The sequence below is a fragment of the Branchiostoma lanceolatum genome, chromosome 9, assembly GCF_035083965.1.
Source record: "Branchiostoma lanceolatum isolate klBraLanc5 chromosome 9, klBraLanc5.hap2, whole genome shotgun sequence".
Classification (NCBI taxonomy): domain Eukaryota; kingdom Metazoa; phylum Chordata; class Leptocardii; order Amphioxiformes; family Branchiostomatidae; genus Branchiostoma; species Branchiostoma lanceolatum.
This window is the reverse complement of record NC_089730.1, coordinates 15,139,445-15,164,121: the sequence shown is the minus strand read 5'-3', so window position 1 is coordinate 15,164,121 and position 24,677 is coordinate 15,139,445. Positions and strand designations below refer to the sequence as shown.

General features: G+C 39.2%; 1 protein-coding gene across 1 annotated transcript; it reads right to left on the bottom strand.

Annotated features, from left to right (window-relative positions):
- Positions 1–84: 84 nt before the first annotated feature.
- LOC136441323 (FIGNL1-interacting regulator of recombination and mitosis-like) lies at positions 85–23,224 on the bottom strand. Its single transcript, XM_066437555.1, has 22 exons — positions 23,120–23,224; positions 19,724–19,839; positions 19,316–19,355; positions 18,823–18,911; positions 17,950–18,075; positions 17,239–17,376; positions 8,186–8,272; positions 7,685–7,845; positions 7,094–7,229; positions 6,741–6,824; positions 6,409–6,473; positions 6,031–6,179; positions 5,739–5,813; positions 5,527–5,622; positions 5,095–5,158; positions 4,505–4,669; positions 3,793–3,937; positions 3,095–3,277; positions 2,474–2,707; positions 1,881–2,102; positions 1,172–1,408; positions 85–727 (listed from the first exon to the last, which is right to left on the bottom strand). The coding sequence occupies exons 2-22, from the start codon at positions 19,811–19,813 to the stop codon at positions 506–508; spliced, it is 2,808 nt and encodes a 935-aa protein (XP_066293652.1). The 5' UTR covers positions 19,814–19,839; positions 23,120–23,224; the 3' UTR covers positions 85–505.
- Between the last annotated feature and the right edge of the window lie 1,453 nt (positions 23,225–24,677).

Below are 24,677 nucleotides of genomic sequence, written 5' to 3'. Positions count from 1 at the left end.
TGTTTGGAAGCAATTTCATTTTGGTTAAGGTATTAGGCAGCAAGAAGGTTAAACACAATTTCTGGTAAAGAGCAGTCAACCAAAAATAATAAAGTGTTCCTTTATTGCTGTCATACTGTAAAATACTATTGTCATCTAATACTTTTCCCCCACTGTCTAAGACTTAAATACATGTTGCATACACGTAGTGAATCATTAAATTTTACAAATCATGTAAAGCTTTTGTCACAATGAGGATGGTACTACTTGGCCCGGTGAAAACATGTCTTTGTACAGTTGTATCAAGCTTTATGCATATACAGAAATTTCGGTGGAAATCCCATTTTTTAATTCATAGCCTGGCCTATCTATATTTGGTCCAATTTCATGACAACTTGATGTAACATTAAAATGAAGAAAAAGACTAAGAAGTTCAACCAACTTGCTTGCTAGAATATACACAGTACGATATATAGCTTGTTCACTAATTGTGTAGTACATAATGTTAAGCATCTGTTTTCTGATGTTAGGAATCTTCCAGTAAGAGTCCAAGTCTTTGGTGCAGAGATTTCAACTCCTTCTTATACCACTCAGGTGGGGTTTTACATGCAGAAAACTCTTCTAGTTTCCCAATGTCCTTATTCAAACTGTCTGTAATCGTCCTGAAGTCCTCTTCCGCTGGATGGACGGAGTCGCCATTGGTTAAGGTTGGAGAGTGGGCGTCTTGCTTTACTCGTTTTGCAGAAGGCTAAAAAATAAACAGAAAGGAATGGCATGAGTGCTGTTATACATAGAAGAGAATTTTCAACTGTAGAAGGCTGGACCACAGAATGTTTAAACTACATGTACCGGTACCAATAGTTTTAAATTGTTGTTTCTAGAAAACACAATCACACTCACTCACTCTCTCACTCACTCAGCTCTCACATTCACACATACTCACTAACTCACACTGACTCACATTCACACCTTCTCACTCACTAACTCACACTCACTGTGAGTGAGCAGGTGTGAATGTGACTGAGTGAGTGAGTGAGTGAGTGAGCAGGTGAGAACACTCACATTCACACCTGCTCACTCACTCGCTCACACTCACTCAATCACTCACTCTCCGGTTTTCTGTCCATTTTTGCACGCTCACTTTTCTTCGCTTTAAAAAAAGAATGATGACCAAATTGGCCACACACAATACCTGTTCAGGTGACTCCACAGACGCTGCTGACTGCATCTCTTCCAGTCTTGAGGAAATGTTGGAACGTCTTTTCTCCTGGAAATCATCTATTCTTGTCTGCTGCTGTGCGATGGTTTCAGCAGTCCAGGGAGGGACGTCACTGCTGCTGAAGGGCACCCCTTTGATGAAGTCCATCGCCCTGCTCTTGACATTCTCATTCTGAAGGCACTTTGGCAGGATGGACTCGTAGGGAGTTTCCTGAAATAAGAGACAAAATTCCACAGTTTGGCTGTTAAGGTAATCATCTCACAGAATCATGATTGAACTTAAGTTATCAATATAACACGAAAGCTGCATGAATCAGCATTTGCAGTGCAAACAAGTCACAATTTTTTCATTTTCCACAAAGATTATCACTACAGACTTTTGAATACTATTTCGTAACAAATCCATATTTTTGGAGGGTAGAATATATCATGTTAGTTGGAGGATCAAAGCAAACTTACATTTAGTAAAGTACAACAAGTTGGCTTTTTAAGACTCTTTTTTTCAGAATTGAAAATATTATGCGGGTTGTAAAAAGGGTTTGCAATAAATCAATTGTTAAGAAATGTTACCATTGACATTTGCCTTCAAGAACAGCCCTCAATTTTATCCTCCCAGGCATATATTTCTTTGATACTAAAAATGACCTTTATTTGATGGAAGCAACAGAAAAGTTTTCTATCACCTCTGCAAATGTTGAGAAGGCCTCCAGCGCATGGTGGTGCACGACCCAACTGTTGTCTTGCAGCAGAGTAGAAAACAGGTGGGCCAGTAGCTCCTGTAGCTGGTTCTGCTGTGGGGAGGGGGGCAGCGTCACCTTTCCTGCTCGACTCAGGAGCTTTGTGATGGACAACTTCACCGACTGGGGTGGGGAAGTCTTCAACCACTGGCTCACTCTGGAAAAAACCTGACAGGAAAAAAAGTTCTGGGATTTATTTCTTGAAAGTGCTTAGTACATAAAGTGTTATCAGAAGCATCTGAAGACCATGGATCTTACTTATAACGTTTCAAACTTTTTAACTATGATCCTGTGGGAAATCTTTCTATGTACTCCATTTTTAACATAAAAATGTACTAAAAAAGTAAAAGTTGCACTTTTTATGCGGTAATCTGTACAAGTTGAGGCCAGAAGATAAAAAAAGTGATCACAATATCCAGGAGGTTCTTAATATGCTGACTGAGATTGTTACCAATAGTAGTACAGGTTTGACTGATGGTATAAACAAAAGAAACAGCACACAAAAAAAAGAAACATTACAATGAAATTCCATGCTTCACCTTGATGATATCCTCCGGTACCAGTTGTCCCAGCAGATAACCTGTCAGTTCTACCAGCTTCACAGCCACAAATTCCACAACCCTGTGTTTCCCTGCTCCTGAAGCAGAGAGGACGTCCCACAGTCTGGACACCATGTGTAGCACCGGAGCTGAGGACTGGAGGGGAGGGGGGTGGGGCGAAGTCTGCCGCCCTGACGCTGAGTACACGTTGCACAGAACACTCAGGGCCAGATGCTGTACAGTGAGGACGAAAAATTGAATCAGCCTGATTGCACATACTTACTTATCAATGAAATACTTACACATATTATTTTGACAAACATTTTTTCATTGTTTAAAACATTGGTATATGACATTGGTACATCACTACACAACGTAATCCTAAACTCTAAGTGAAGCAAAGAACTGAAATAGTGCTACTGATGCGGGTTGGGATTTGAAAGTTAATAAAACGGTAACAAACATTACTATGATGCTTTTGATAAAGAAGACACATGCATATATGCCAGTTACCATAGCACTGTTAGTGCCAAGGTAGATGCCACTTCCTCATTTTATTTTAATCTGCCCTCCAAAGTTGTGGTCTTTTTGGAAAAATCCACAAAGTACAATTGTAGTTACCAGTTCAGGGAGCGTCCCTAGTGTCTTTCCCCGTAGACCGAGCCATTTCTGGCAGACAGGGGTGGCGTAGCTCACACTCTCTGCACTGATCCTTCCTCTCAACTTGGGAACAAACGCCACAGGGGGCAGATGGACCCAAAGGGAGGGGTGCTGGGCTGGGGGGTACGTCTGGACAAATTTCTCCTGAAAAAAAAGTGACACAAAAACAACTATTTCAATCATTACAATTTGTGTGCAATGACTCTTGGGGTAAAACAATTCAATCCAGCTGCCAGCATCAATGCTCTGCTCTGTTTGCATACAGGTGGCCTTTAGGTCTGGTAGTAAGTCTGCAAAACAATTGCTAGAATGATTTGTCTCAAGTGTTTGAAACAAAGTAAAAGCCTTAGAAGTATCTTGGTTACTGAGTTATTATTGAGTTATGGCCCTGCACAGCTAGAGAGGTAATAGCTGACAGACCTAATAAGAAACAGACTAGAGTTGTTAACAAAAATGAGTGAATAGGAAAGACCATCCGTGAATAGTTTCACCAGGTTGATAAGTCAGTTAAAGTCACTGAATAAAAAGACTCTTTTTTTACACAAACAAGAGACTTATGCAAGCGACGTTTTGGTTACCATCTGTCACCTTCTTCAAGGCAATTCTGACCGGTTCACATTGCAATGCAGCACAGGAAAGACCAATATGAACCTGATTACCTGATGGGGTTCTGCCATGAGAGGCACCAGTCTCCTGAGCAGCAGGTGCAGCTGCAGATGCTGACAGCTGCAGCTGTTGGACAGCTGGCACAGCAGCTTGGTCAGCAAGTGGACATGCTGTTCACACAGCTCAGCTGTTCCATATCTAGTCAGGAAAAAAAGAACAGAACAAAACTGTCTTCCATTGTGAATCCGTAACTTCTTTGTCACATTAGGCCACATCAATTTAAATTCTTGGTTAACGGATTTTTATTTTAAAAAAAAAATTTAGAAAAAAAAATCATGAAAACAGAAGGCTGGCCTGTGGCCTTATCCAAAAAAAGCCAACATAATTTTATAGGTACCTGAAACCAAAGAGCTTCTATAATCTTTTAACTAGAAATCATTTTGAGCCACACATGTATTTCAAATAGCAGGCAAGACACGAGGGCAAGGAATTACTTCTAAATACAGTATAGGTACTCCATTCATATTGGCATAATGCGATCATGAAAAAAATTACATATCACTACCAAGGGTTCAAGTTACTTGGCTACTGACCACTTAAATCCTCTATACCAGTTATAATAACAAAAACCAGTAGTTATGAAATAAACTCTGGACCTCTATCCTTTAAAAATACTTGACGAACTTATAATGAAATACATTTGACATTAATTTTGTACTTCTACCCTCCAAATCACTTGACAAAGTTTATGAAATATGTCCAAACCTTGCCACAAAACACCAGACGTCAGTAGCTGCCAGTGCACAGTGCAGGTTTGTACCCAGTACATTGTCCAGGAGACATGTCTCCAGCAGGGGGAAGTGTCGAGCAGGGAGGGAGGCAGCAAACCCACACAGGTGTGTGCAGACATGTTCATACAGACTCACATCTCTGGTTAACAGAATAACAAAATGAACAACATGTTATAGATATTGATACAGCCATATTCAATAAAGCCAACACCTCAGTCAAACAGAAAAAGAAAATAACCAAAATATCAGAAACATGGGCACATAGACACTATTACAGACATGTTCATGAAGGCTAACATCTCTGGCAAACAGAACAGGGAAATAACTGAAATATTAGAACCATGGTCACATGGACATACAGACATGTTCATATAGGCTCTATCTCTGGTACACAGAACAGCAAAACAATTTATAACAAATGTATGATACACAACTGCAAAGTGATGTTTAAGGTTCTAATGTTATACTGGCAATGGCTTTAATCATCATCTTGGTTAGAAACAAAAGAAGAGATCTTCAGAAAGAGAACTGTTAAGTCGAATTGCGTTAGTGAATCCCAGGTACCTTTGAGGCATTCCATTGCACATAACACCAGGAAGATAAACTGGTAGGGTCAGCTCTGTATAGCCTGGAACAGATGAAAAGACATGAGAAATGGATAAAAGAATCTCTAGTTCTCTACCACAAAATGATTTTTCATCTCAACAAAATTTAACTGGCCAAGGAACTTAAACAAATTAAATGATAGATAATGGATTAAAGTGTCTTTACTCAACTTTTAACATTGCATTTCTATGGCATATATAATAGTGAATGTTGCTGGTAAAAAAGTCTAAATGTGGGTTTCCAACAATGAGAGGCTGTATTAAGTATTCTTCTGCTTCTAATACAAATGTTGCTTGTAGTCTACATCCGACATACACAACTCATTCAAATTATGTGTTTTTTATGAGTCTTGCACAACACTCATTGTTCATCAGAATGAGACCTACGTACATTTCTTGAGTGTGTTGAACAAGGAAACAAGTATGGAGTCTCTCGGCTCATCCTCTGGATAGATCTTTGGAGAAACCCACTGGTCTTTCTGTTCTTCTGGACACCAGGATTAAACAAAACTTTGTAAAGCAATGTCACATTTCAAAAGACAGGAAAGATACTTTTCAAACAAAACAAATCACAATGTAGACTGTTGTCTCTATGGCACTTACCAGAGCATTTTGGAAGAAGGTCCATAACCATAAGTTGAACAAGGCACAGGGGGAAGTTGTGCTGACTAGGGAAATCTGAAAACAAAAATACTTGTGTTGCAATCAGACTGTTTTCAACATGTATCACATGTATATCATATTTACATTATATAGTTCCTAGCTAAACGAAAATACATTTGTAGCGGAGTTATACGTAACATAGTTAGTTTTTTAGAACTCTAAAGAATCATCTCAAAAGCGTGCTCTGACCAAACAACATCATTTTCCTAGGAACCAACTGTTGAAACCCTACCATTGCTCCGTGCTGTAACCAGTTGTATGAAGTCCCTGTTGTCCAGGAGATGTTGGATCATGGGTTCAATTCCCACAAGCAGCGTGGCCTTCATCTCCTCAGTAGCAGCTGATGACAGAGGTGGGGCCGACAAACTGGGGGGTAGGAGGCTACACAAAAAACAACACATGTTTACAACTCATCACAATTGAACAAGAAATATATCCAATTAAATGTACTAAAAGACAGTTTCAAAACAAATGTTACCAATATTAGTTTATGACATGTTTGTAAAGAATCTTAAGTTGCGCCATAATTCATAATGTATCCTAATTTGGACAATGAAAAACAGAAAACAGATACAAAAGTGTCTAGAATATTATATGTATATCTTGGTACCTTTGCATTTCCAAGATGACCTGGAAAATTTCCTTTATACATGATCCCAGATAACCATTGTAGTCCTGAAAAATGCAAAACAGATTTATGCATCATATTCATGACAATTACATTTTACACTATTAGTCTCAAACATAAAGTATTGCATGTGTAACCTCAATTTGACTTGTTCCGGTAATCCTTAGTTTGTCAATATCCTCACATATTACAAACTATTCTATTCAAATATTCATGCAACGTTTGGAAGATACAAAAATTCACTTTGACATACAGTAACATGTAATGAAAAGTTCACTTTTACATTAAGTCACTAAAAAAATGCAAGAACTCACCTTAACAAGGCACATGAGGCACTGCATGAAGAAACGACAAATTTTCAGAGTTCTAGCGTATGATTTTTGGCCTCCGCATCCATTCTGGGTACAAAGGAAAAATACATCATTTTGCGTATTTCGCCTACCTTTCTAAGACACTGTTTGAGGAATTTTCTTGTAACTGTTATTATACGTGACTGATGAACCTCTTCAACGACATCATTTTGTGAAGGTACTGATGCCAACATGTATACACATTGGTTTACAATGTCGTCAGATGGATTAAAGGCTTCAAAATTCTATACCACTTCCTGCTTATCATCAACGACTTCTGATGATTTCAAGACATCAGAAAAGAACACAGTACAAACCTGTCTGTCTGTAGCGTCTTTAGAAGCCAGTTCAACACAGTACTTGCAGTTGGACCTGACCTCGGAGCACAGTGTCTTCACCAGAGGAGCCATGTCTACATGATTCTTCAGTACTTCTTTGTGTTTTGTAAGCTGCCTGTTAAAGAAAAGTGAAATCATATTGTTTGTTTTTTCTTGCAGTCACAATGAGAAATATCAGCACTTCAACAGATATACAGGTTGACCAAAACAAAATTTGATAAGACAAGGTCTTCAAGACAAGTGCCTCTTTTCAAGTTGAATATTTAAAAAAAACAGTGATTCTAGGCACCATTTCCATTGTTAACAACATTTCATGGTAGTTTACTACAAACTGTGCACCAATTCAATACTAGTATTAATGGATGTAGTGCCTTACACTGCAAACTTTTAATTAATAAAGTTGTCAATAAACCATTTATTCATCGACTGATTCACTGATTCATTCATTCAAGTTACTGATAATAACCAGATGCCAAAGGGCAGACCAACATGACAAAAACCATCTTCTTATAAATCATGAGCAAAACTCACAAAGATAGCACAGTTCAAGAACTAAAGATTCAAACTCACTTTGCCAGGAACTTCCATGTAGTGACCAGAAGACTTGCGTCCACTCCGGACACAGTACAGCCGATGGTGTGAAACCCCTGACACACCGCCACCATGTCAGTAACATCCTCCTCAGAACTGTCTGAGGGCAGCTGGAGCTTGTCAATCAAACCCATCAACACCTGAAATGTAACATCAGACATATCAAAACCAGAAGTTCCACTGCAGTACCAGAGAAAACCAATAGGAGGCCAATAATTAAACTTGTCCTTTGTTGTTTTGAAGAAATCCTTAAACGTAAACATGTACCATAAATCATCATCCAGCAATAAAGCCACAAAATAACATGAACCACACATGCTATTAAAGACATAATGTACAATCAAAAAACAATCAAAAGGGTGAGAAATGTATTTTAAATATGAAACAAGTTACTATGGTTAGTAAATTGATGATAAATCAGAAATTTAGCAAGTTGGAAGGGTATGTGAAAGTTAAAGGAACAGAAATACAATAAATTACCTTTTGTAGACTGTAGGCCTTTTTAAACAGACAGCTGAGAGACTCTGACACCAGAGGAAACACCTTACCATAGGACTCATGGCTATCCTGCAGAAATATCAACAAAAAGCCACAGAAATTAAAGAACACAAAAGTGTACCTCAGCCACCAGTTTATGCCTGTATCCTTTAAATGCATTTGCCATTCAAAATATAATTGATCTAGCCTAAGAGTTCCAGGACCTAATGTATACCTTTGCCAAATGATGTTAACCTTTTCAAGTGATGTATGATAAATGTTTCTTATTTATTATGCAAATAATGTCCTCGTTTGCATAAATTATGTCAGTTCATCATCGTCTCTACCCAAATAACCCAGGTTGTTCAAAGTATTACATTGTACTGTAGTATTACTATCTTAGCAAAGCTATTGGAGCAATTCCTAAAAAGTAAATGAGGCAGTCATTTGCATGATTTATGTCTAATAATGTCCACATTTACTTAGCTTCCAAATACCACAGACACAGACACACACACACACACACAAACACACACTCACACACACACAGTTCCGAAATGTCTGATTTTTCAGCGACGGCAATTCAATTTCTTGGTCATGGAAATTTCAAAGTAGTAATTTAAGAGGTCAAAATGAAAACATATAGCTGGGACGACAATTTGAGTCTCAACTGTGTGAACCATTGGACTTTTCACCTACAACTCTCTTTTAGTGTGCATATTTTTTTACTTCTAGAGTGATAAGTGGTCATGATGAGACATCAGACTACTGTAAATCACTTTAATATAGCGGCAGAAAAATATAGCGGTTGGGGGAAAATGGAGGTCATGGCACTTAATTATAACAGTGGGAACAAGAGTCTTAGGACCCAAAATCTCCATGAAACTTTTTTTTGTATTAAACCAGTTCCCCCCATTCTATATCGCTCAATGGTATGACCCCCGGTCACCTGCAGCTGTCGGGGGCTCAGGTTCCACAGTGACCTACTTTCGCTATCAACACTAACAGCTGTTAGAAGTGCCACAATGGCCAACACTGCAAATATAAATTTTCCCATTACTTAGGCAAATTAAGTCCAATTTGCATAATTTGCACTTCATTGTATACATCCCTCTCTAAGCTACCTGCCAAGTAAATAACATGAAAATCTGTCGCTCCTTTCTTCAGTTATTCTCCTTTGAAGATTTTGACAAATACGCCATTACAGTTCCAGTGACACATACCAGAGGGCCCAAAATCGACCTTGACCTTTCTCCTCCCCACACCTACCCACATAACAAATATCATTACAATTCATCCACACGTTCTATAGTTATGCTGATTTTACGCATCCGGTGACACATACATACACACACGGTGACACATTCATACACACACGCGCACACACACGCAAACACACTAACTTTGCGTGATTTGCACTTCAGTGTGTACATCTCTGTCCAACCTACCTGCGTACCAAATAACATGAAAATCTGTTGTTCCTTTCTTCAGTTATTCCCCTTTAGAACATTTTTACAAATAGGCCATTGCAGTTCCAGGGACACAAACCAGGGGGCCCAAAATCGACCTTGACCATTCTCCTCCCAGCGCATACCCACATACCATATATCATTACAATCCATCGACACGTTCTACAGTTATGCTGACTTTAAGCATCCGACGACACACATGCAAACGATTTACCTCCTAACTTATGCAAATTCGGTCTCATTTGTGTACCAAAGAACATGACGATCTGTCGATCCACTCTTCAGTTCTTCTACATTGAAGATTTTAACAAATACGCCATTGCAGTTCCAGTCACACATGCCAGGAAGCCCAAAATCGACCTTGACCTTCCTCCACCTGACACCCACCCACATACCAAAAATCATTTCAATCCATCTACAGGTTCTACAGTTATGGCGACTTTAAGCGTCCGGTGACACAAACATACACACAGACACCAAACGCAAGCAAAACAGTATCTCATGAAAAAGCCTTTTTTCATGGAGATAACAAACATTATTGTCTCAAAAATATTAGTGATCAAATATTTGCTATAATGAAATTTTAGCGGTTGGCCAGTGACCGTTTCATTAGCTAAAATTAAGTTACAGTTAACAAATGAAGAATTACAGTATCCCTGAATCACCACAAACAACACAGCTGTTGAATAATCTATTATAATCTTAACCTTCTCCCTGCTGCCTTACTCTGTAACCAATAGAGACTGGGTTGCGAAACAGCTACCGGTACTTCAGTGTGCTAAAGCTTAATCATGATCATACATGTTAATATTAATATTATTACCTTGCTTCAGACAATCAACCCTACCATGTACACAAGACTAATCTTTGGTTGTTTGTCATTACGGCATTACGAATCAGGTACCAAAGGACACACCCTACCAGAACAACAACATGTGCCTGCGACATTCTACACAAGCTCCAGCCAACTGAAGCTTTTCTGACAAACTTGCAAGGTATATTTCTGTCGATGGATAAGTTAATACATTAAAGGTAAATTTGTTAGATAGACAGTTTTGCTATACCTAGATCTAGGGTAATGCTTTAATCTCCAAGCAGAGATTGCAGTACGTGGAAGATTGGGACATTTTCTGGCTGTTGGCAAATATAGACTGTATTAATAGCCCGTCACACTTGTGCGTATATATAAGCCCGCATGAGTTGCGTCTTAACATGTTTTTGGTTTAGCCTTTAGGTTAAGTTTGCAGCCGAAGAAGTAATTTCCTTGGTTTGATAACTAGACTGCTCTAGGGTGGGTTAAAGTAGAAAATAAATTCCTCCCCACAAAATTTACTTAAACCAAAAAAAATGTTACTACAGAACTCACACGCACTTGAATATACGCACAAGTATGACAGGGCCCTTAGACAGCTGTAGAATTCAAGCTGTTGGGACTGTGAAACAATCCTGAACACAAACATCTGCTTCTGCTTGTATTTCAGGTTAAGTAACTTAGTAAGTCTGTTTAAAGTGTGTTTCAGTCCTGTTCTAGCCTGACAAAATCGTGCTCCTAGCGACCAGCCCTGCATCTGACACCCGAGAGCTTGCATAAACACAGGCCAAGTCTGTTCTAATTATGATTTTTCCACCCACAAGGCGTCAGATAATGAACTTATATCCACCGTCACGGCTTCTTCTCTTTAATAATAGCAACACTTAACAGGTAGAATTGTATTTTATTTAGATGAGAATGACCAAAAAACATATTTTTATATGGTACTTCAGATATAGGCAGATTATCATCTTAATAGAAGTGCTGATTTTCTCATCCTTTTGCTAATCTGGATGGTGCAAAAAGAGTCATAAAAACATCATGAAAACAGTAAACAACCTTCATATCAATATTCAAACAGCCAGTTTCAAACAACCAGCTATATGACTAAGACCACAGTAATCGAAAACTGTAAAGTAAAAACTACTGAAGCATGCTTGTATCTTTTAAACACAACAGCAAACAAGAGTTTTAGGACCTTATACCTTCATGACATATTTCAATTAATGTCTTCTAATTTACATAATCTATGCGTGGTTAAATCCTTACAACTTACATGTCAGGAGTATATTACATTACCATCATTTACCACTAAGATGAAACACGACACTTTTGAAATTTCACATCAATTATTTGAATAATTGGGATCATGTTGACTTTCCACCTGCCAAAAATTTAATACATTTAATATAGAGAAGACTGGATTTACAGATTTTCTTATCAATTATGCAGGAGTTACAACAATGTTCCATTTTTGGCCTGAGTTTCCTGTACATTCTGTTTAGGTGGCAGGACACCATGGGAAGAAAGCTGCGACACCTGCTGATTTTCCTTCTCATCATCCTGAAGGAGCCCAACATGCCTGACGCTGGCTGCAGCTGTGAACAATGCAGTTGCTACAACATGAAGCTGGACAACACCAGCATCCATCAGAACCTCCCAACATCCATTTGTGGCCTGTATTTGGGGGGTAATCTTATCCTATCTGTAAAAAGGTCTGAGCTGATACAGTACTGGGATTTGATTTCATTGGATTTGGATAACAATTGCCTTTCCAGAATTGGTTGTTTAAACAATTTACTCCAGCTGGAAAGTCTGGCATTAATGAACAAGGACATAACTAACATACAGCCTGGTACATTTGCAAATCTACCCCAGCTGGCAGAGTTGTTCCTGGGATTGAACAAGATAAAAATCATTCAAGCAGGTACATTTGCGAATTTAACCAGGCTGCGAAAGTTGGGTCTATCAAAAAGCCATGTAACAATGATTGAGTCAGGTGCATTTGTAAACCTACCCCAGCTACAAGAGTTATACCTGCAGTGGAACAAGATAACAATGATTCAGCCTGGTGCATTTGTGAATCTAAATGAGCTAAAAGAAGTGCGGCTACACTTCAACCAGATAACAAAGATTCAGGCAGGTATGTTTACAAATCTACCCTGGCTGCGAGAGTTGAAACTGTCTTCCAACCAGATAACGATGATTCAGCCTGGTGCACTTTCAAATTTGCCCCGGCTTGAGAGTGTGAGTCTGCATAACAATAAAATGACAAATATTAAGGCAGGTACATTTGCAAATTTACCCAGACTAAAAGAGTTGTACCTGTCCAAAAATCAGATAACAATGATTGAGTCTGGTGCATTTGTAAATCTGACTGAATTGCATCATCTGGACCTTCACGCAAACAAAATGTCTGCAATGCCCCCTTCAGCTTATGGCTTGCTACAATCTAATTTTAAAATAGCACTTAACAAGAACCCCTGGCAGTGTGACTGTAGGATGATTTCCTTCAGGTTAAATATTACTAAATTTCCTTCAGTCAAAGACAAGATAAAATGTGCCCAACCGCCTATATTCGAGGGACAAAAGCTTATAGATATCAATCCTGATCAATTGGTATGTGAAGAGGAAACAATATCAACATTGCCCAATGATATGCAAGTCACCCCTAACAACTGGGACAATGGTACCAGCACCTCCCATTATCACAGGTACTTCAAACCTAATGCAAGCTCAACAGAAGGTTATGCAGCCAAAAAAGGGGCTACGAAACCTTCACCCCTTCCGACCATTTCAACCAAAGTGGAAAACAGCATTTCCCATGAATTGGTTCCCAATTTTCCCCTACCTCTTCTCATTGGCTCTGTCTGTGGTACATTAGCTGGTATTGTCCTGATTGGCACCATTATTCTCACAATCTGGTACAAGAGGAGGACCAGGCATCCTCCTTCAGGACAAAATCCCAATGTTGTTGGTAACAACACAACCACAGCAGTTTCTGTACTGACAAGTGGTCATGACCACCAGGATATTGACAACCCTCGTGATCAGGTAAGGCAGGGCCAGTCTCAGGCTAACATTCAATCTCTGAAAGTTGGAAATATGTCACACAACTTGCTAGCTGCCTTAAAGACAAATACTATGTACCCCTGTGTGGGAACATCCACAGCAATTACCAGTGGTCATTATCATGATCAGACAGGGCAGGGTCAGTCACAGGCCATCCCTGAATCCAACACAAACACCGAAAATACTGCAATGGCCAGTGATTATGACCACCAGTATGAAGATATTGACAACCATCGTGATAACATAGGGCAGGGCCAGTCTCAGGCCATCACTGAGACCTTGGATGCCAGTGGTCATGATCATACAAGGCAGGGCCAGTCTCTGATAGTTGGAAATCTATCACATAATGAAGTGCTAGCTGCCTTACAGCCAAATGCTATGTATGCAGGTGTGAAAACACCACCAAAGGATCAAACATACACCAGTGGTCATGATCATACAGGGCAGGGCCAGTCTCAGGCTAACACACAAAATTTGGTAGTTGGAAATCTATCACATGACCAAGTGATAGCTGCATTACAGCCAAATACTATGTATGCAGGTGTGGGAACACCACCAAAGGGCCTAATATCTGCAGAAAAAGGCAGTGGTCATGATCATGATCAAACAGGGCAGGGTCAGTCTCAGGCTAACAATCAATCTCTGATAGTTGGAAATCTATCACATAATGAAGTGCTAGCTGCCTTACAGCCAAATCCTATGTATGCAGGTGTGAGAACACCCCCAAAGGATCCAACATACACCAGTGGTCATGATCAGACGGGGCAGGGCCCTTCTCAGGCCATTACTGAATCAAATATACACACCACAGCTACTGTAGTGACCGGTGGCCATGGTAACACAGCACAAGGACAGTCTGACCCTGAGGCCAGCACTGAATCCTTGGATGCTGGAAATCCATGTTATGGCACAGGGGAAACTGCTTCACAGTTGAATTCTCTGTATAAAATTGTGGGCCAGTCTCATCAGGCCATCACTGAATCCAACACAAACACCACAAACACTATAATGACCAGTGGTCATGATCAGACAGGGCAGGGCCAGTCTCAGCCCACAACAGAATACTTGGATGCTGGAAATCTGTCTTATGGGACAGGGTCAACTGTCTCGCAACTAAATTCTCTATACCCAAATGTGAAAACACCATGATTAAATCCGAATTCTCACAGAAAGAAGACTGTTGGGCAATTGATGAGAAACACAAAAATAATTGGTATTAAGATCATTGAAACTGAAAGATCATTAGACTGACTGACTTGAAGATCATTTGAAAAGTATTAAACAATTATTGATAGATCATTGGACGCTCGTCCTCATTTAAATGTACACATTTTGTAACTTCCGTTACTGTTTGAAGTAAGACGTTCCTGACATTAGGATATGCCACATACCGGTATAAGGTGCCAAACTGTCGTTTTTATGACGACTTAAAACTTTTCTGGCTTTCAAAAACAACAGTTTGGCACCATATATGGCATATCTTAATGTCAGGAACGTCTTACTTCAAACGGTAACGGAAGTTCCAAAATGTGTACATTTAAATGAGAACGAGCGTGGAATACCTTGGAGATCATGACTTGCTCACTTCAAGACCACTGATACTGCATATTATACATTTTATAAGCCAAATTGAGAGCTTGGTAGCAAAGATAAAAACTGCTCACACGCTTGAGTTTACAATTAACAGAGCATTTTGAAAAAAAGACTTAACTTCTGAAAATGGCATGAACATGTGGATCAATACAGGCTGCAGTAGTGTTCCTTGGTGGTAATCCACACTTAAAGCAGAATACACCATTTACTTATCTTGGGTTAGATGCAAGGACAACCATATAATTCTTCAAGAAGATTATGTGTTTTATTTGCATACTCTTATGTATGGTGTAATGGCAAGGAAAGTATAAGAAGTGAAAATGACTCAGCAACAGTTCAAGTGAACAGTATTCTCTTTGCAGCGGTGTAAGTGATCATGACTCTGTATAGTAAAAGTGCAAGTGAACAAGACTCTGTATAGCACAGTGCAAGTGAACAGTATTCTGTTTTGCAGCAGTGCAAGTGAACATTACTCTGCATAGTAACATATTGTAAGTGATCATGACTCTGAATAGTAACAGTGCAAGTGAACATGACTCTGTCTAGTAACAATGCAAGTGATCAAGACTCTGTATACGCCAAAAATAGTTACTCAAGCAACTGGATAAAATTTTTGAATCCAGTTTCAAAAATTTTATCCAGTTGCTTGAGTAACTATTTTTGGCGTAGCTTATTACCTGGATGTCTAACCTTCATCAACGTAAGACTCTGTATAGTAACAGTGTAAGTGAACATGACTGTATAGTAACAGTGTAAGTGATCATGACTGTATAGTAACAGTGCAAGTGAACATGACTCTATATAGCAACAGTGCAAGTGATCAAGATTCTGTATAGTAACAGTGCAAGTGATCAAGACTGTATAGCACAGTGCAAGTGAACAGTATTCTGTTTCACAGCAGTGGAAGTGTATAGTAACAGTACAAGTGAACATGACTCTAATATAGTAACAGTTCAAGTGAACAGTATTCTGTTTTGCAGCAGTGCAAGAGATCAAGACTCTGTATAGTAACATATTGTAAGCGAACAAGACTCTATAAGTAAACAGTGTAAGTGAACATGACTCTGTCTAGTAACAGTGCAAGTGAACATGACTGTATAGCAACAGTGCAAGTGGACATGACTGTATAGTAACAGTGTAAGTGATCATGACTCTATATAGTAACAGTGCAAGTGATCGAGACTCTGTATAGCACAGTGCAAGTGAACAGTATTCTGTTTCACAGCAGTGCAAGTGATCATGACTCTGTATAGTAACAGTGTAAGTGATCATGACTCTGTAGTAACAATGCAAGTAAACTTGACTCTATGTAACAATGGCGCAAACTAGAGCTCCACGATCTCATACCTTTCTCTCATTAATGTTTCTCTCAAAATCTTATCCAGTTGCTTGAGTAACTATTTTTGGCATATCTTACTAACTGGATGTCTAACCTTCATCAACGTAATATTTCTCATTGATTATGGAAATAAAGTCCTTATTTCCATAAATTGTCATGGTCATCTCCTCTACACAAGTAATCAAATTCAAAGTTGTTCACAGTATATCTTTCAAACTGTGAACAACTTTCAAACTTGGCTGATTCTTAGCACAAAAGCTCATCTGTGTTGATAGGCTATTCCAGCGTTTCCTCACAAATCATGTAAATAAGGCTCCATTTGCATGATTTATGTCTAATAATGTCAAGAATGACAATCCCATCATTTAGCAACATGGAATTATAGTTTTCTCATTGACTATGCAAATTATGTCTTCACTTGCAATTTGCATTATAGATTCCTCTTGTTCAGTTATATACTAATAGGGTCCATGTTTACCTATCCACATCCCAAAAAATCAAGACACTTGGGCATTCTCAAGTTATTGTGTTCTCACACACACACACACACAGACAGACAGACAGACACACACCCAAAACCATAACATTCTTGGCAAAAGTAACTAAGAAAAGTAAGCTAAACAATTTGTAAAAGTTTTCAGATTACCACCATGCAAAATGTAAGCTTCACTACCTAGTATAAAACATGTTATAAAGAAACCTCTGCTACATTAATTGGGATCGCACCTCACCCTTTTTCCTTCTTATCCCAGAACTTACAAGCAGTCCTTACCTTGCAATGTGAGAATGTTTCCTTGATGACATGCAAGGCTGTGGCTACTAGAGAGTGACTGTCCAGCACCCTGGGTTGGTCAGTCCTTACAGCATGTATAACACACTGCTCCAAACTACCTATCAACTCATCTAGCACCTAATTAAAAAACATCAAAATATAGTTTTCAATACGTAAGTAAAAGATACACAAATGAAATTAATGATAGTATGAACAATTACCACACTGCTTGAGACAAACTTGGTTGATTCTTAGCACAAAAGGTCATCTGTGTTGATAGCTATCAATAAGCCTATCACACTACATTGCTAAAACTTTCTTCAAGAACATTAAATGCTTAATTACTAATTATCTTGGAAAGAAGTTGTAGCTTTACACTATGGTTTATTCTTGATCATGTTTTGTTCAAAATGCTGCACACCATATTTCAGGTACAGAACATGCAGGGAAAATATCAGTTGGTATCATACTAGTATACTGTAAATACAGAAAAGTTCGTGGGGATTTAATTTCGCGGTACGGAGAAACTGGAGTGTTGGCAGTGGTTTTGAATTCGCTTTTGAAACAATAGCAGCACTACAGTCACACAATGGAACGGCTGTTTGCATTGGTTTTAAGTTCGCGGTAAAGAGTTCACCGCGAAAACCATGAATATAAAACCACTGAAAACATTTCTGCATTTACAGTAGTACATAAAGGTTTTTTTTGTACCTGAATATGATTTGTAACTCCTTCCTTTGTCCTAGTCCCCTGGCTGGACTGAGAGGACGTTGTTGGACTTTGCTGGGCCAACAGCTCAGAGATGGCAGTCAAACATCTGTCAAACACATCACAGACCTAACATGGAAAGAAAATGTACTGGTTATTTTTCTAATCTATTACTCCTGTGTTAGATGGTTGAATTTGCTTATGCTATTATTATTTTATTGTGAATGAATTAATCATTCAGTTTATGTTAAGTTACCCTTGTTTTGTATCCTAAGTAGTTATGATTTTGTAAGGACTCCCTTGGAACTTAGTTACTCAGTTAACTGAAAGGACCACCCTAAAGATTGATCAATAAATAAATAATCAGGAATGACAAAAGGATTTGTAAAAACGGGAATACACAAATATGTGTGCTAAAGATCGTGCATTGTTGCAACAAAAGATAATGAAAGCTAGAAGTTACCTAGGGCTCGAAATTCTTTTTTAGAAATAGGTGCACCCAAAAAAATTAGGTGCACAGAAAGAATTTGGGTGCACCACATAGAATAAAGTTGAATGTCAGCAAAACATAAGTTTGACGCCACTGCCCCTCTTAAGAACTTCAATTTGTAATTATATCCAGATTTCAAATTTCAACCAAGCAATACATCAAATAAAGTACACCAAAAGGTTATATTGCTTTCTCTGATACTTACATTTCAAGAATAATCTGTATGCTAGCATACAAGATAACCTTTACCCTAAAGAGTACAAAAATATCTAGGTGCACCAGTGCACCCACAGTCAAAAATTAGGTGCACAGCTCCAATTTGGGTGCACACGGGTGCACATGCACCCAGTATTTCAAGCCCTGTTACTGGTATATTGAGAACTCACCTTTGGCATAGCATCAGCATAAACGACCACCTCTACATCATTGATGTCTAGATGGGCCAAGAACTTCTTACACACTGCGCTGAAGTAAGCTGGGAAAATGGAAACAGGTTGAACTATCAATTGATTGGTAATGATTAAAATACAGTAGCTACCTAAGAATATTAGTAAGTATTCACATCATACTCATAGATCTAGTAAAAGTATGACATCAGTTTGGCTGCTAATTGTCTGCAAATGCCTTGCATTAGATTAAGGAAAAAATCTTCAGAGAAACATTCATAATCTGATACAAACAATACAATCATTGAATATTAATATGTATGAAAAATAGGGCCATCAAAAAATATGTTTACAAACTTTCTAGTCATTACATGTCTAGGGTGGGTCGCTTTGTGAGACCAACTTGCAAGGTTCTCATTTTACTTGGCATTTGTTCAAACAAGGCTGCTTCATTCATTCTGAGCACTGTTTATCTTATGACAAGCAATAATACCTGATTGCTTTCTTGTATCCTTATCACCACTGAGACCAGCTTGATGATTCGTTAAGGAATCAATCTTTTCAAAACAAGTATGACCAAAAGTCCATTACAACTGAAACACTTGGAGATATGCCACCTAACTGTTTGTTCTGAACACAAAACAAAACCTTATTTTAAAGTACATACTCATCAACTAAATCGTTGTACATCTGTTATACAAAAGCATACAACTATAATAACACAGCTAAATTACTCTTATTATGAGTACAGTATTACAGTTTGTGAGATTGTTATTTTGTACTAGAAAAATTAAAGTTCTAGCAGTACAGACTTCGCTACTGGAAACCTTCATAGCAAGTCATCAATTATCCTATGATAATATGTAATTATTATATTATATTGATAATAATGGAAGGATATGATAAGCTTGGGCAGTATGGTGTGTAGTTTCTCTGCACATGTGTCAGGCCCCCACCCCTCCAGATCATGTAACAGTCCGTTCTGACTCATCTTGGTAGTTCAATCTTTTCATACCTCTGTGTGAAAAAAATATATATAATATAGACAAAATCAACAAATGTAGACACACAATATGTCACACCAAAAAAGTGGAATACAGTGAGCAATATCAACAGGTTTATAAATAAGTTCAAGACATACTATATTTTCAATGTATTACTTAGATAAAATGAAAGCCTACAAAATTTCTGGTCTACAAAACCATTCTATATGTGTGATATGTATTGCACATATCATTCTGGTTGCCAGGTCACAGGCCTTAGATGACCCTAGTGTAATCTCAAGGACTATACATAAGCTGTTAATAGTAACTAGATAAACAAGTTGTCAAGCCCCCGTCACAAATCAACAATTTAGCTCGGCCGACTTGTCGGCGAGCTCCAAATGGCGATTTTCGGGCGAAGTACGACCGACGTCCTGTTGATTCTACGGGCTTCGGGCGAATTTTCGGAGCTCGGCCGACGTTCGCCTGTCACTGGAAGCTGCGCTTAATTTCAGCGAGGCCGCGGCGACGATTTTTGAACTCGCACAGCTCGTCAACAGTTTGCCCGTAGCTCGCCCGAGCAACGCCCAGCGCTCGGCCAATATTCGGGCGATTTTTGGTCGGTCGGAGGTCGCCCGAACTCTTCGGCCTCGTGCAAGCCTCACACGGGCCTTGAACAATAATCGGACGACCGTCGTCAGTGTTCCGGCCGACTCATGAAAAGTAAGGCGTGCTTCGGGCGAGCGTTGTGCAGGTGTTGATGGGAGCTTGGACGGGCCTCGGCCGAACTCTTCCTTGTTTATAGATAAAAGGAAACGACAGTTTGGTTTATAACATAAGATGATAAATGATACTGTAATATTAACTAATACTAATATCAACTTGTCGAAGAATGCTGCCAAACTTTTCTAATGAAAGACAATTCAATGCAAAGTTAAATTTTCATTTAAAAAAATATTTTTTAAATAAAATGTTGACACCGAAGACAATGCTTCTTGTTTCTATTTTGGTATTGGTTTGGATGTTTCAATTTGTATATTACTGGGGCTTGACTTTTGAGGTTTGACTTCACTTCCTGATTTTTTCTCCACAAAATGACTAGTTGAAAGTCCACAGAGTCATTATAGATCTATGTTTGTCTGCCGAGGCACGCCCAGGCGTCGGCAGGGCGTCGATAGGCTTATCAACGGTCGGTCGAAGCTCGGATGGCGTTCGCCCGAGCTTCGGTCGATTTCTATTTGGTGAAAATTTTTGGATCGGGGTTAAACGACTGATCTGTTGACTTTGTGGCTCCTGCACTTGTATTTTGATTGGTCTATAACAAAATTCCTCTTTATGTGATTATTTTCAGTGTGCCCACCTACTTCACTTGTGCCCTACAGATTTGCCACAACTCAGAAAGTAAAGTTGGTCCAAATTTGAGATTGTTACCAGGCCATTTGAGTCTGACTTCGTCCGTGTCCAAGAGATGGTACCGTCTTATGTGGGATTTATGATTATTAGCGTTCGACGGACGTCGCCCGAGCTCTGTTCAATTTGTGACGGGGCAGGTTTTCAGTGAAAAATACGGTCGACGCTCGGGCGAATTTGAAATTCGGCGAGCTTCCGGCGATCTACAAAATCGGCCGATGCTCGCATGAATTGTGACGCCGGCTTCAGCACACCTGAGTGTAATTGCTGTGGAATGATAATTAGAAAGAGGCGTAGACTAGATCATTGTGATTATCGGATCAGAGATCATTCAAGGTAAAATAACTGCACATGGATCTTTTATTCACCAAGGACAAAAACAGTTCATAAGATTGCTTTGAATAAGTTACCTGCCTAGAATAATGCCATTGTCTATATTGACTCAGTGAGGTCAAAGCCAACAAAACAGAGTCCAGCCTTCCTTTAGGCAAAAACAATGTTTAAACAATGTTTGCAGGTCAGAATGTTCACTTTCCAGTCCTTACAATACAGGGTTTTCATTTGACATCACTTGTGTCATGTTGGGTTACAGTGCACTACTCTTAAAACATGCTGACATGCTGATGCTTGATCCAATTACCTGCCAAAATGGTCGTTGACGGATTCAAATCATAATTGATATGACATCAGAGAAAAGCTTTTATACAAAAGTACCAGACCAGACACCTAACATAATCATCAAGCCTGACTTGCCCGAGGCTAGACTGACCTTACCTGGCTTTACCAGGTGGCACGTGGCTATAGTTGTTGTAAGGTCCCCATCTTAGACTGACCTTACCTGACTTTACAAGGTGGCACGTGGCTATAGTTGTTGTAAGGTCCCCTTCTTAGGGCCATATACAGATACCGTATATAAGGTTAGGTATTAAATTACACTAAATTACATTTTAACTTCATGTTTTTCACTTTTTGAAAACTAATTTCATGAGTTCAAATTTGCTTGTAACTGCAATCACTAAAGTTTTAAAATCACTTCTGCATTTGAAATTGATGCTTTGAGTCTCTTTTAGTGAATAAGGGGTCAATACCCTCACTCTTCCCTTATATCTGTAACAATCAAAAATGCGTCCGAAGTTACAGGTAGTGCCGAAGTTAGGAGACCCATCATTACCTGTACTAAAACTGCTCTGTTGCATATTGCGGTGGATTTATCAGTAATGCAATTCAAATTCAGATGCTTCAACCACTTGTAAGTAAATGAAACAAAGAGGCGAGCAACACAGTCTGCCAGCCCTTGGAATCAAACCTGTGCCATTCCCGGGCACTGGATCACAAGCGCAACGCACAAACCACTAGGCTAAAAGGTCATGACCCCATAGGCTGAGCAGTTGGTGGCGCTATCACTGTTACATTACTCCCCCTTTTCCCTTAGATTTGCCCTCAAATCTAGACGAGTTCGACATCCCTGTTGAGAGACACACATCTCACAGTCACAGGGCCACAGGGCCAAGTCTAGGGGCCTGTCAATGCTGGGATTCAGCCCAAAAGTGAAAAGGTCATGACGCCATAGGCTGAGCAGTTGGTGGCGCTATCACTGTTACATAATAAGTTTACATTATATATTGTCCCTGGGAACAAGGACCCTGACTTTTGTGATCTCGAAAGAATCTACATACAATACGTAAAGTTACATAGATCGTTGGATGTTGGAGATTTCAGATCGTACATGTAAGTCTATATTAGAGGCATACAGGAAGCTCCGGAAGTGAACAGACAGCTTGGATTTTGGAACTGATATGCATGATAACAGTCTTATTTCTTTACGCCAGGAGTCAAAATTTATTCTAGCAGCTCCGCAAGTGTGTTTAGTATTTTAGGTGAAAATTTGGTTGTCCTAAACTCACCTGTTCGTCTCACCGTGAGGGGATACCTGGAATCAAACGATCTGATGTTTGGAATTACCGCCATGTTAGGTCAACATCCGGGTCCTTGTTAGAAGATACCATTTAGTATTGGGGATGAGATTGTTTATCAAAATTGCTGTAACTTCGTATATTGCAAAATTTGTACTCAACATACATAACGTTACCATACAAATAAGGAAGGTTTCAAAAAGCTACTTTGTCTAACTTAACGATGTCTTGTACGTTGCTATGTATAAGAGTCCATATTTATAATGAATAACCTACATGAACCATGGTTTAATCTGACCTTTATTTTGGCGGGAGATGCAGTGTCAGGTCAGGTCTCATCTTCTTTGGCTTCCTATGTACAAAAAATGTCTTGTCAGAAACGGCAAAGGAAGGGATTGCGCCAGTAAAATGTTATAATTCGGTAGTTTTCCTCTGCCATTTCCGTCTTCAAACGACGAAAACATGTTTACTAAGTATCTTCGTCACTTTGATACTTATTCGCTAGATGTCGCTTTAAATCCATCTGGTGCTTCGAGGAAGCCAACTAACGTGTACATGTACTATGAAATGGGAAATGTTTGTGGCAGCTTTATGCTTTATGCTCGCGGTCTTAAAACTTAAAACCACCGCGAAAAGTTACAGCGTAATGTACAGCACTATTCTGTGTTTAATATTTCAGCGCACAGTGCGATTTCAGCGTAATGAATTTGTCTGGAGTCGCTAGATAAGAACCACCTGTTGAGCATCTCTTAGTCTATTATGTTAACCTTTACAGTTCGTATCATAAAAGCATATGTATAGAAATATTCAACTTAAGCAGTTCGGTCTATAACATAACGTTACTCTAAAATCAAAACAATTGTGAGTATCCGTGATGCCCAGCCGTCACTGCTACGTAAACATATCACCGTTTGCCCCACCGACACTTGAAGCTTTCTCTATATTGACGTATCGGCAATACAGGCTTTCTGAGAGTACCAAGAGTACCTTAATTCCCTTACGCGCTCTGTCTTTTGGCAGTCCTACGCTTTGTTGACTAAGCCATCACGGCTTTCTGCAAAGCCACCCCGTTTCTTCTCCCATCGATTCTGTGAGAAAAGTGAGTGTTCTCCACTTGACTCTTGTACAGTCTGTGTATGGTTTAACCTTTACGCACCGACAGTGTGTGTACAGGACTTACCCCGTGAATGGTAGCTTATTGTTCTGACAGTTGGAAGTGCAAATGCCTCAGAAAAACACATGGAGGTTTGACATCGTCGGTTCCTTTGAGATCGGACCCCTCTCTCTGCTTGATACGACGATTCAAACCTGAAATGTGAATTGAAGCAAAATATGACAGTGTTTTTGGGTTCATAAACATGATTTTGCGTCTGAAACATTTGGTTTCTCTGATGTTGCATTCCAAGTTGTACGAATTAAGTATTCTATTTTATACAATGGCTGTGATACAGTAAACAGGAATAGATATGGGCAAACGATGAAAGAAAATGATCATAAAAAACATGTTGCGTACACCGTCACTTCCTTCTACCGTTTGATGAGCCTACTG

What these genes read in the sequence shown, in the direction of transcription:
- LOC136441323 (XM_066437555.1), bottom strand. Translation starts at nt 19,813, where the DNA reads ATGAGTCAGAACGGACTGTTACATGATCTGGAGGGGTGGGGGCCTGAC. An exon ending in AAGACGCTACAGACAGACAG is followed by an intron (nt 6,825 to 7,093) that starts GTTTGTACTGTG and finishes CTTTGTACCCAG; the next exon opens with AATGGATGCGGAGGCCAAAA. An exon ending in GGTTACAGCACGGAGCAATG is followed by an intron (nt 5,814 to 6,030) that starts GTAGGGTTTCAA and finishes TTTTGTTTTCAG; the next exon opens with ATTTCCCTAGTCAGCACAAC.